This window comes from Triticum urartu, chromosome 2, assembly GCF_003073215.2.
Source record: "Triticum urartu cultivar G1812 chromosome 2, Tu2.1, whole genome shotgun sequence".
Classification (NCBI taxonomy): Eukaryota; Viridiplantae; Streptophyta; class Magnoliopsida; order Poales; family Poaceae; genus Triticum; species Triticum urartu.
In genome coordinates this window covers 21,258,178-21,271,726 of record NC_053023.1, presented here as the reverse complement: position 1 = coordinate 21,271,726, position 13,549 = coordinate 21,258,178, and the positions used below count along the sequence as shown (strand labels likewise).

Sequence of the window (13,549 nt, the reverse complement as noted above, 5' to 3'; positions counted from 1 at the left end):
GCGGGCGGCGAGAGCCCCGGTGGATGCGGGCAGGCGCGCGGCGGCGGCGGATTCGTCTCATGTCGCATCAGATCTGGCCGCCTCCATTCCCCTTCTTTCCCAACGAGCACCTCCCTTCTCAAATCCGCCATGTTTCGTCATGGGATTGCGGGCTTCTGCGGGTGGGAGTGGGCGACGGGGCTGCAGGGCCGGGGGAAACCCCTAGCCAGCCATGTCGGCTGCGACGGCGGCGACGCCCGCGGGCGCCGCTCACCTTCCTGGAGGCGCCGGTCAGGTCCTGCCCCCCTACCCCCTTCCCCTTTGTCTCCCGGGTGAAATCCTCAACATTGTTGGGCAGCGGCGACACCCAGGGCGCCGTAACCTTCTTGAAGGCACTGTTTTGGGAACAAAGATGGGTTGCGGGCTTCGTTGTGGTGTAGGTGGAGTGTGTCGGCGGCGGCAGCGTGTCTCCAGCGGCGGCGGTGTCCCCTGGGCGTGTGGTCACGCTGGTTTGGTGCTCTTCGTTGGGCTACAGGGCTCCTCCGATGCTCGTGGATTCTCCAGGACGGGAGGGGACGGAGCCAGGCGAGGAGGCAGGGGCCTTCTGTGACGATGGATTTGGATGGATGTGTCTCCTTCAAGCCCAGGCGTTTGGCAATGGCGTACTTTGCTCCGTCGTCGGTGCTCTTTCCTGAGCCGTTTAGCGTTTTGTGCCTTGGTTCTCGGCGTGTATGGGGTTCCTGGCATCTCTAGCTTTGTGTTCTATGTCCATCTTCTAGCTAGCTAGTTTGTTGTATGCCTCTGTGAGCTGCTCCTAGGCGCCCTTGTATCTTTGCCGTTTGTTTTTCTGTCCTTTTAGTTGGAGTGTGGTTGTATTCTGGAGTTGTAATCCTGGCCGGTTGATGGCTTTGTTAATTTAAAGCCGGGCTCTTCTTGAGCCTACGTTCCAAAAAAAAAAAAAACATGGTCCTTCTATGGTCATATGTATCTTAAATAGGCTGTCTCCATTCAAGTTTAAAATAGAGGAGCAGCATCAACGAACAGTTCCATAACCTGGTAGCCACCACACAACCAAAAATATTGATGATAAACAGTTCCATTTTTTCAGGAAAAGTTCAGTCAACTGGTTTCACAATGTTTCTCTTCAGCAAGTTATGTTATACTCATTGGCTTATTACTAGTAAAAAGGCTCGTGCGTTGCAACGGGGGAAAGGAAATCCTCTCATATCGCTAGCTGGGTGCGTGGCCGGTTGACAGGTTATGAAACCGAACTCTCCCATGGGCAGTTTTATTTTTTGCCAACTCTTCGGACCTGGGCCATAGTGCGCCGCGAGGCAGGCTTTCTTCATTGGGCCAAAACAAAATAGCGTATGTGAAATTAATTAAAGTGGGACCAAACGAAGTAGGACGAAACCAAGAATATCATCTTCCTTTAATAGTAGGTATAGATATAGATATAGTTTTAGATTTAGATACGGCCTAGAAGTACTGTTTCTGGGACAAAAACAGATCAGATAAAAGGGCAAAAATATTAGTGCCATACCTCTGAAACTGATAATAACAGCATATATATATCAGTGCTCTGCCTGCAAGATGAGAGCATCACCATTGCAAATTAAGTTCACAGAGCTAACAATTTGCTTAGGAAAAAAACAATTAACAGTTTTTGGTGAAACAATCTGCGCACCAGGCCAATCATAACTTCATAAGAGGTTCTTCTGAAAGTTTTTGGTGAAGCAACTGAAAACTGAAAAACAGAGGATGACAAATCTTATGACAGGACAGATGAACAGAGCCCACTACAATGCCCTACTACCAAAGAAAGCTACTCCCTCTCTAAAGAAATATAAGCGTGTTTAGATCACTAAAGATCCTCCTGATCTTGCTAGGAATCGGGTTGGCCAGTGTCATGTTCCAGGCCAGCAAAGATCTTCCAGGCGAAGTATGGTTGGACCTGTTACCTTGCCTTGTTTTGTTTTCAACCTGTTGCTGCTGCAGCAGTGGACATGCACAGTCTGATGCCACCTCCAGCCATCTCTCTCTCGCCGACGACCACCTTCTTTCCCTAGCCCGCCCTTGTTCTCGCCCTCTCTCCTTCCTTCACAGATGGCCTAGAGGTTCCCGGTGACGGAGAGGCGGCCAACGGCTTCGGCCGCCGCCATCTGCATGAGTGGGAGGCACAGCTTCTTTATGAGGCCAACTACCCGGGGCTGCCCGACATGCGCGTGCCGGGCTCTTGGAGGCTCAGCGCCGAAGGCATCCCCATGCCCCCGTCATGCTCCGATGCTGAATGCCGCGGTGAGATCGCGTGGATCCGGGCGACGCTGCCGGACCCCCGACAACCACACTCTGTGGACGGCGTACTTCCAGCGCTGCCACGCCGACCAGCTCGCGTCCACGAACGGGGCTCCAGCACCAAGGGGGCGCCACAACTCCGACGGCCACCGTCAATGGTGGGGCGTCCCCGGGTGCACGCTCCATGCCGTCCTGGAGCACATTGAGGGCGGCAACTCGCTGTCGTTGGAGTACCCGGCGTCGTCTTTCTCGCGCCGGAGCGGCAGCTCGGGGCTGACGAGGCGCATGGCGGGGGCGTCCTCCTCTTCCTCTGGCTCCCACTCCTCCGGCACAACGAGCCGCTCGCCGAAATCAAGGCCGAGCCCCAGGAGATGCCGGAGCGCCGGCGCAGCCGCGACAGCATCCTCGTCATCGGCTGCCGCCAACCTTCACCTCCTCCCCGCGGCCATCTTCGCCTGGTCAGGCCGATGAAGGAGCCGGCGACCCCGCCCGTGGTCGTCAAGCAGGAGCACGTCGAGATGGCCGCCGACCTCGAAACCGGCCTGAAATGGGCGCGAGACGACTCGTGCGGGTCGAGATGAAGCGCTAGCGCGAGGTCATCGTCCTTGACGACAGTGATGAGGAGGAGCCGATGCCGACCAACCCCGTCCACAGCGGCGACCCAGGACAGGACTGCAGCAAGGACGGCGGCGTGTAGGACGACGGTGACGATGGCGACGACTGCGGCGACTACACCGCCTTCTACAAGCTTCTCGGCATGTAGTAGGCTCGGGGCGGCGGCGGCGGCGTAGTTTTTTTAAGTTTTTTTTATTATGTCTTTAAATTTGTACAAATATGAATGAAAACCGCTTGAATTTCATCCAAATTCGTGTCATTTTCTTTGAAATTTAGCCGAATTTGCATTTGAAAAAACAGCGTCTTGGGCCAACTTGGGGCGTCAGTTGGGAATCCGAGCGCCCCCACGGCGAAAATAGCGCCAGTTAGCCCCCCCGAGGCGCTATTTCAGTCCCTAGGGGCACCGAAGGGCTGGAGATGCTCTTAGATTGAGAAAACAGAGGATAGGAGGAGGCTAGGATTCTGTACTATATTCTGTTACAATAGATGTAGACAGAAAATGATTCAATTTATCTAATAGCCAGAAGTCCTTATATTTCACTCCTTTTGGTTCACTAGTACTCCAAAACTTTTATAATGGTTCTAAAGGGCTCCCTTTTATAGGGAATCTGCTAGAGTTTCTTCAATTTATCTACTTAAAATGCTTACCATTAAGTTGACCAGTGACCTCAACTTATATAGAGTTTCATTTGCCTTGGACTTCATAATTTATTTTGAGCACAAATCGTTGAAATTAGAACCTGCACAAATGTATAGTATTATTTGGAGTGCTCGTAGCTAGGCATGTAGATGGGCCTTTTGTGCTTCTATGTTATTCATACCAAACTACAGGTTTAGTGAGAACAAATGGTTACAGATGGTTATTGGACTGAAGACAGTAGCAGATGATCAGACACATTATCGAAGAAAACAAATTCAGCGGAAAAACTCGTCAGTGGCGACTACCTGTCTAGGATTGGGAATTTCCCAACGACGAGTGATGACATCCGCCGCCTGTGTCGTCGGACGCTGGTGGCATTCAGAGGAGTAGTGGTAGGTGTAGCATGGAGGCCCATATTTTGGTCTGCTCAAACAGGCTCTTTTTGTCAGTGTTGTAACAGGCTTTGGACTGAATCTAACAACAGCCCACATGAGACGCTTTTTTCCTTGTTCTTTTTTCTGCCTCAGTTTCATAGTTTTTTTTGTTTTTCTATTGAGGAAGTTTCAGAGAAATTTACCTGCAATACTGTCAGGTCGACCTTGATCCACTGGTACAAAATTTAGCTTGCATAGAATATGATAATGACAAACCATACAAGAGCAGCATCACACACTGCATATTATTCAAGTCGAACAGTGTCCTTCAGAAAAACAAAGCTAACATTAGTAATAATCTTCCAGCTTCAAACACGTTCAACTGTACTGTAAACGTTCGTATCTTGTGTATACTAGAAATTTACCTGCATCTCGTATCTTGATTTGAGTATCTTCTGTACACATTCGAACACCAAAGCTTTCACATCTTGTGAAAGCATATGTCATTTGGAGTGCTGGTATTCATTCCAAATATCTTCCAACCCAATTGCATTTGCCAATTTGCCACATGCACTGATCTTCCGATTGCACTCGTGCAGCAAGCTGTACTGCTCTGCTCAACAGTGCCTGACAACCTTCTGTAGCTCTTGGTACCGGAGGCACCATAAGGCGTAGCCGACTAAGATCAAGAGACACGACGAAACAAGGGAGCCGGCGCCATCTCCCACTTCACAGAACAACATGGTGAAGCCAGCTGGACTTCTGGAAAGCGTGCGCCCAGGTTGACCCAAGTGCCCTCAACAACCATCTCATATCCAGGAAGAAGTTAGCCAACAGCAGGGTGTAGGTGACAATCACGTCCGGCATGCTCTGGCCATCTTTGCTGTAGAACCCAAAGAGCACGGTTGCAGCGGCAATGGCTAGCGGCGAGGCCACACGGATGCCGTAACCAAGACGTGTCTAGATGACGGCCGCCTTGGTGTAGAGGATGTCATGGTAGCCACGACACAACCAAAAAGGTTGATGATAAACAGTTACATTTTTCCAAGAAAAGTCCAGTCAACTTGTTTCACAATGTTTCTCTTGAGCAAGTTATGTTATACTCGTTGGTTTGTTATGGCCTAAAATTCCTATTGCTGGGACAAAAACAGACCAGATAAAAGGGTTGAAATATTAGCCCCACGCCTCTGAAACTGATAACACCATATAAATATGAGTTTTGCAAGTCCCTTCAGTGCTCTGTCCTGCAAGCTGAGAGCATCACCATTGCAAATTAAGTTCGAGAACTAACAGATTGCTTCAGAGGAAAAACAGTTCACACTTCTCTCGAGATGAAAGAATCTGCGCACTAGGCCATCAGAAGAGGTTCTTCTGAAAGATTTTGGTGATGCAACTGAAAACTGAAAAACAGAGGATGACAAACCTTATGACATGACTGATGAACAGAGCCCACTACAGTGCCCTACCACGAAAGAAAAGCTAGGAGTATATGCCAAGAACAAATACCTGATCCTCCTGATGTTCTAGGAATCCGGTTGGCCGGTGTTGTCATGTTCCAGGCCGGCCTAGATTTGCCATACGGAGATTTGGCAGCATGATGGGCATGGCCCTGCGCAGCTGCCCGCTCATGGAGGACAGCAGACGGCAACAGTTACCTTTGCCTTCTTCTACAGCTACTCCACTTCCTTCGTGGCACCTCCAGCTCCTTGCCATTGACATGACACTTTGCCAGACTCATCTTTTTGAAGCAAATAGATCCAGTTAATTTAAGTCCACTGCATTCGCTGAAACACCACATGTCAATGTCAGTGCAGCAGAAGAAAAACTAATCAGAATTGCATGATGTTTTTCTCACTCAACCAAAAGCCTCGCAGAAGGGAACACATGATCGCCATTAGTGAATCCACAATCTGACAAAAAGGCTTTAGCTGCTCACATGGTCTTGCTCAGGTGAGGATTTCGACCAGAAACCTTCAGGGACATTCAGGACTTGGCTAGCCTTTGACTAGTGCGTTTTTCGTCTTCAACTGCTTGAACAGCCCAAGGTACTACATACTTCTTGTCACTCGGCGCCAATTCACCCCACGTATGCCTGAGCATGCCCATTGTGTTTACATGACCCGGCCAGACCAATTTATCAGTGAACTCGTGTTTTTTTTCAGAGTATGCAAATGGTGAACACTTGCTCTGTAACTGCCCTGATCACAGCACAGCTATGAGATGTTCTCGGACGTGGATTTTTAGAGCTTAGGCTCATGGACACCTCCTATCCATACCATCCAGTATAGCTTTGAGATCCGTGCTAGACAACTAACTTACTGCGTGAAATTTTCTCTTTTTTGTTGCTTCCAAATAAAAAAATATGAACTTCAAACTTTGCAAGATAACAAAACATTCTTACTACAATGAGAGAAAAAACTTACAGATTTTTTTGACCAACATAAATATACAAAATGAGATTCTCTTTATTCAAAAATGTTATTTTTAGTACTTATGATGCACGAAAAAATCTGAAAGTTTTTTCCCACATTCTAGCTAGAATGTTTTGTTGTGCTGCAAAGTTTGAAGTTCATATGTTGTTTTATTTGGAAGAAACAAAAAAGAGAAAAGTTCTTGCACGAATCGCGATGCAGAGATGGATGGCTAGATAAGGGGGTGCACCTAAGCCTAAGCTCTACAGAATATTTTCCAGATGTTCTCTCTGATATAGTTTTTCAATGCAGGATATATTGGCGTCGATGTTTCCATCAATTGATTGTCACCAGACAAACCCTAGACTTTCTACTCTGAACGTCACCTCTCCGACTGTTGTTCGGTTCTTATGGTGCCCTTGGAACGCTCTTTGCTTTCAGGGTGTCGAGGTGGCCAAGCATGAAAACAACCTGGGGCAAGGATGGTGAAGTTACCCAAGCAGTGGAAGCCTCTCTACAAACCATCTTTCACCCTCCTCGACAGCTACATCCTGATGCCTGGACCTGAAGCTCCTGTCAACATTGCTGTCAGTTGAGAGAAACGCCACCAGAGCCTCCTACTTGACACCAAACCAACTGGATGTCACTTTGATGCTGTCAGTAAATCGCAAACTGATATGCACATACTGGTACTGCAGTGCCCTGACAGCTCAAGACCTTCGGAGTCTTGCATCTATTTTTGAAATTCTTCATAATTCTGGTCAGAGATCACCGCTGTAACAGAAACCTGTGCAAACATACAACACAAATTTGTTCACTGAATCATTGCACGGGACACACAGTCTACAGATAACAATACAGAGAGCCAACCGAGAACAGGACGAACCTGGAAACAACAAACCCGCGAGCTGACATGGAGGACGCTAGAAATTTGAGGGGAAGTTGAGGACAAACAATCGCGGCACGACACCAGCCGACCTGAAATCGCATCACAGGGGATGTGCACTGAAAACTGGCAGTTGAGTGCCAGTATAGTAAAAAGGAAACACCCGATTCCGGCACACAGATGCTTGAAGCAGAAAACCTGTAGAAACTTACAGCACAAACTATTTTTTTGTAGTAGCATACAAGTACAGCACAATCTGTTTAGTGAATCATTGCCCTAACCGCCTCCACAATGTGGTCAGCTGCATCATGGATCGGCAGGTACTGGATGACGTCGGCGAGACAGAATGGAATTCAAGCAGAATTAGTAATCAACGATGCTCAACTAACATTCAGATACACTGGCCATGGCAAAGGCCACTGGTCAACTAGTAGAATAGATTACACACGCGCGTGAACCTTTGTTGCATCTCCTTTTATCAAGCGGAGGTGCTCTATCATAAGCCAGAGGACAGTCGTCAACTCACCGCCGCTGTTCAGGTTCCTGGCGTGCGCCTCCCTGCTGCACCGGTTGGCTGCATACGCCATGAAGTCGGTCCACACGTCTAGTAGCACATCCACCTCATCTTCATCCCTACGGCGCAGTATCCGAGCAAGCTGGCGTGCGTACATGAGCCGAGGAGTTTCATAGTAGTTGAAATTCTCCTCGTGTGGCAGCTCCAGTACGATCCCGGCAAGCTCCTTCTCGAGCTTAGAAGGATTTAAGCAACGGCGGTGATGGTGTGGTCCGAACAATCTCTTGAGCGCGGTGAAGATGCTGCCTCGAGAACCAACTAGGCTTTTTTCACACAACTCATCCAGATTGGTGCAGGTTTTCTTGTACAACCAGTTTTGAGGAAGTCCTGGTAGCATGTCAGGGCGATCCACCAGGAGGAACATCATGTAGTTGGACAGTGTCCTGACTGCCTCCACACGTCCGTCAGCTGCGTCATGGCCGCTTGGCTGCCTTGCGGCGAGGATCAAGTCGGTGGCGATGTGCCAGCTGATGATGCTCTTGTGGAAGTCAACTCCATGCCAGCCCTCCAACTCCTTGTACAGCCCAGGGTACTTCTTCTCACTCAGCGCCATTTTACCCCAATTATACCTGAGCATGCCCATTGTGTTTATATCACCCAGTGAGACTATCTCGTCCACCTGCTGTGCACGATTCTTGACCTTCTCTGGGACCTCAACAGTCCATGAGTAGAACCTTCTCTCAAACGACTCGCCAAGCCCCACCCTATTGAAAAGATTGCCGAGCTGGAGACTCATCGAATCCATTTGTTTGGTGCGAAACTGCAACATGTTGTGCTGCCCCATGGTGCCTGACCATCTCCTTGAGTTTCGTGTAATTATCACCTTTCCAGGCCAAGACCGGTGGAGAGATCCAAGTCTCTGGCGAAGCCCGTGCCACCTTCCACTGCACAGAGCTGCATGCCGAAGCCAATTACATCGTGTAGCACACAAGAAGGCAAACACCCAGCTTGACCCAAGTGCACCTACAAGGGATTTTGTCTCCAGGACCAAGGCAACAACCAACAAGGTGTATGTGACGACAACATCGGCTAGGCTGTCACCATCTTTACCGCTCAACTGGAACAGCATGAGAGAGGCGATGATGGCAAGAGGCGACACGACACGGATGCAGTAGCCAAACCAAGAATGGATCACACTTGCCTTGGTGTAGAGGATGTCGTACATAAGGGAGAGCTCCATCTCCATCACCGTCCACATGCGCTCACGGTCTTTCATGAGGCCATGGATTATTGTGTTGTCCAAAGAATCCAGCTCACTCAGGCTATCTGGATCCACCATCATCACGGAATCAACTATCCCACGCTTGCAGATATGAAACAGGGAGTGAGCAAGCTGCAGGAGTTCACCGTTGGAGTCGTTGTAGCCGTGCTGATGCTCGGCGTAAAAATTTTGGTGATGCTTGTCACGTGGTACCACCTTGAGAGAGCTCCGGAGCCTGCTGAAGTTGGCGAACCAGAGCGCACATGTCCTCTCCCCATACTTGGCAACGCCGAGACCGAATATCAAGATGGCAGCCAGCATGAGCAAGATCCCGCTGCCGATGATATGCTTGTATAGGACATGTCCAGCTCCCAGGACCTGCACCAAAAGGCTCAGAAAGTGGCGTTTCCAGAGCTTGCTATCCTCGAGGGCATAGGCGGTAATGTTGTCTGGGCCGCCAAGGTGCAGCAGGAGGAACGGAGCCCAGAAGGCGACGAGGTGGTGCTCTTGCGGCGTGCTGCTGAAGAAGAGCTGCCCGGCAGCGTATGTCGCCGTCATGTCGGACAGCTGGTACGCCAGCCAGAGGAAGAACCTCTGCATAGCTGAGCTGGCTTTGCGACGACGCACCTTTGCGAAGAGATGGAGGATGACCTGGAAGCCGAGGCTCAAGAGAACCAGGATCCGGGTTCCCCACTCATTCCAGAAGTCCAAAGGCCCTCGAACCATTGTTGAGAGCTTGATCCTGGAATGCAACAAGTATACACAGATAGAATCAGTAACGGCAATTAACAAGGTGAAAGCACAGCCTAATTGCACAGTATTGAACTAGGAGATCACAAAGTGGCAGTGTAATACCTTCCAACTCTGTAGAATGTGAGTACCAGCACTGCAGAGTATGACACTGCAACCTCTAGAGTAACTACGTACAGAGCAACTGATCGAGTAGTACTACATTATCAAGTAAACATAAATGCCATTCTGATTGTCATGTTGCAGGAGCTACCCAACAAGGAGTGCCAACTAGCTGTCCGCTTTTAAAAAGTAGCGCAAGGAACAAACAAATTAAGTATACTGATCACAGTGCGGAATCGCATCTGAAGGTGCATGCCGGATCCATCCATCAGACCAGCTCATCATTTGTCATCTTGTCCATACTAAATTTGGAAGGAAAAGGCGAACTAGGTCGATAAATACAGTCTGAAGCATGTTCCTACTTGAGATGTCTCATGTCGTTTTTTTATTGTTGAGGCCATGCAGTGTACAAGCTTACATTCAATCAACCAACAATACTATACTCCCAGCGCATGTGATGGCAACCAGGAGGGAGTTAACAGCCTGCCTGGGTTGAGCCACGGCAGGAAAGCGACGAGGATGAATCCCCCTCTGCGGCATGGAGCAGGAGCAACGCGTGGCACTAACAGGGAATTGGGGATTGATTCGTGTTGACAGGCACTGAACACTGGGTCCCAGGAAGAAAACCGGTGGAAACTAATGGATTTACCACAATGTTTTTACTACCAGTACACAAATATATGCTCGTTAGACAGGCCAAAATAAGCAGCATGGAAAATCGATATCGAAATGCATCTGTAGGAGTGGAGTGAAATGTGACAGTGGCAATACCTGTAACAGCAGACTAGTGCTAGCTGTCCAAGCAGGAAGTAGCAGCAGAATTGGCTGGTTCTTAAATATCAGAATTCCAAATTGGAACAGTATGTAGTACCTTTTTTTCTTCATTACGAAAACAAAAACAGCAAGGGATGTGCATGGAAGAAAACAACTACTTTTGAGCCTCCCATCATAACAGTCACTCACTATATCTGTAGAATCTTGTACCTCTAGTTTTAGTGTTTCACTGCCAAATATTCAGAATTCACGCCTGCAAAAAACCAACAAAAAGTAGGAATCCGCCATCAGAAATTATTTCTCAATGAACCACCTTGCCCTCCCCCAGTTTTTTCTTTCAAACTAGTTCATGTTCGGCATTTCTGCTCCCAGCAGAGGGCCCAACCAACAATACTATATGTGCAGAACTATAATCATTTACTCTGAGGTGGCATGGTTTGGATATAAGAAGTAATCATGATTGCCATGACCATTTGTTATTATTTAGACCATGCGATGTAAGGACCAACGGAGCAATATTATATCTGAGTAATCTTCAAGGTTCTATCCAATCAGCTAATGCTTTAATTCTAGTAGATGATAGATCATGAAATGCCTGCTGTAGGAGGAGGCGGATGGCACTACAAAGTGGAGTGTAGCAGGTATGCCAAGTGCAGAGCTTTCTTGTGCTTTTTCTCGAAAGAATAACAAAAAAAGAAGGTCCTACATGTGCATGCCTGCTTGGATGGATGCCTTGAAAAGTGATTGACAAATTGCTAGGCTGAACCTACCAATGTGTTGGGCTAAATTTGCAGATTAGACCACATTTGCATTTCCAGGTTTCAATTAGATTAAGGAAAGTGCTAGATAGGCAGCAAGATCCCGGGTCAGTGCCTTCCCAAAACGAGTACTTTTTTTTACGAAAATACATAAACTGAAACCAGTTCAGTTCAAATACGTCACAAAACGCCTGCTTTATGAGGAGGTGGATTGCTCAGGCACTGCAAGCTGGAGTAGCAGGCGTGCCAGTGCAGAGCTTTTTTTGTCAGGATCCGAAGCTGAAACCTGAAGAATCAACAGTTAACTCTGAAGAATGTTAGACACGTCTCGTGTTGTTATAGCGCCGTGTACAACCTACAGATTCATGCTGCTGAGCAATCTCACTGTGATCAGGGATCATGCATCCTATGGCTACCAGTTTCCTAAACATCACTGTTAACTTTTTGACAACAGCCTTACTGCACTTTAGCTTTCCTTTTACCTCAGTTGTAAGTCAGACTGTTTGGTTTTCTTAATGAAAATCGGGGGGTGACCCCATTTATCAGAAAAGAAAAAAATACCTCCAGTTGTAAGCTTAATGGGTTGGGAACTGGGAGCAGCTTCTATAATTTGGTTAAATCCTGGCCGTCCCATTCCACTGGGTCTCAACTTTGCTCTGTAATTTCAAATTTATCTCGGTAAAATCACTCCCAAACTTATCTATTTTATGTGTCATCGTCTGAATCCTGCAACTGGGGTCTGAAATTCAGTTGCGAAAAAAGATAGAGAAACTGAAACCAGCTCAGATTCAAATACTGAAAAGGGAGAACTCACAGGGAGCACCGCATCGCGGGGCAAGTACCAGCCTTCACGCCTCCACGTGCTGCACTGTGGCGATGATGACCGCCGTCGGCGCCACAGGGCACGCGGCTGCAGCAGCGGAAGGAGGGCTGGGGGATTGTCCATGGCCGCCACCATGGGTAGGTCTCGCCTGCAGCCTCAGTCATGCTGAGACCATGAAAGGACCAACCAAAAATATTATTTGTGTGTAATATTGAAGGTTCTATCTATCCAATCAACCAATGGTTTATTTCTAGATCATGCGACACCAGCTTTACGAGGAGCTGGATAGCACAACAGACTGGAATAGGCGAATAGCAGGCGTTTTTTTGCGAAAATACATAGACTGAAACAAGTTCAGATTGAAATACTGAAATCATGTCTGCCATGAGCGATTGCTATTATTGAGATCATGCAAGGACCAACCAACAATATTATACTGTATGTATGTAATCTATATAAGGTTCTATCCATTATCCAATCACATTAAATCTACATCATGCAACGCCTGCTCTATGAGGAGGTGGATGACACAGACACTACAAACTGGAGTAGCAGGCGTGCCAAGTGCAGAGCTTTTTTTTTTCAGGATCCGAACCTGAAACCTGAAGAATCAACAGTTAACTCTGAAGAATGGAAGGCACAGCTACTTTTGTTACAGCGCCGTCTACAACTTACCGATTGGCACCGCTGGGCAATCTCACTGCGATCGGAGATCATGCGCCCGATGGCTACCGGCTTCCTAAACATCACTGTCGATCTTGCTCTGTAATTGAATCTATCTCTGTAAAATCACTGTTTTCTCTGTTTTTATTGTCTGAATCCTGCAACTAGGCTCTGAAATTCAGTTGCGAAAAAAGATAGAGAAACTGAAACCAGCTCAGATTCCAATACCGAAAAGGGAGAACTCACAGTCACAGGGAGCGCCCGTCGCGGCGGGAGCACCAGCCTTCGCGCCTCCGCTCCCTCCACGCGCTGCACTGTGGAGACGACGACCGCCGTCGGTGACCACAGGCTCCGCGAGGCACCCGGCCGCAGTCACGGAAGGAGGTCCGTGGCCGCCGCCATGGGTAGGTCTCCCCTGCAGCCTTGGTGGAAGAAGGAACGAGATTGGGGATCGATTTTTACTACTGAGAGCAGGCACTGAATGCTGGGTCCCACAGAAATACACCTTATACATCAAAAAAAGATGTGCATGTTTGACTCGGCACCGTCTGAGGGCCAGTTATTTTGACGGCTTAAAAAATAAACAGCCTGCTTCCCAGCTTTTTCCAACTAATTTAGAAACCTTAAAAAATTTTAAGACCGGTTTATTTTTTAAGCTGGGGAAAGGCAGCTTATTTTTTAAGCCGCCCAAAAGAACTGACCCT

General features: G+C 48.1%; 1 protein-coding gene across 11 annotated transcripts; it reads right to left on the bottom strand.

Annotated features, from left to right (window-relative positions):
• Positions 1–7,386: 7,386 nt before the first annotated feature.
• On the bottom strand, positions 7,387–13,318 carry LOC125535261. 11 transcript variants are annotated; one of them, XM_048698324.1, is made up of 4 exons: positions 13,092–13,318; positions 12,858–13,003; positions 9,122–12,347; positions 7,387–9,040 (listed from the first exon to the last, which is right to left on the bottom strand). In XM_048698324.1, the coding sequence occupies exons 3-4, from the start codon at positions 9,699–9,701 to the stop codon at positions 7,641–7,643; spliced, it is 1,980 nt and encodes a 659-aa protein (XP_048554281.1). In that variant the 5' UTR covers positions 9,702–12,347; positions 12,858–13,003; positions 13,092–13,318; the 3' UTR covers positions 7,387–7,640. The 11 variants fall into 11 exon arrangements, with proteins under 11 accessions (XP_048554281.1, XP_048554274.1, XP_048554272.1 ...); XM_048698317.1 differs by having other exon boundaries at positions 7,387–9,717; positions 9,831–12,347; XM_048698315.1 differs by having other exon boundaries at positions 7,387–10,854; positions 11,921–12,347.
• Between the last annotated feature and the right edge of the window lie 231 nt (positions 13,319–13,549).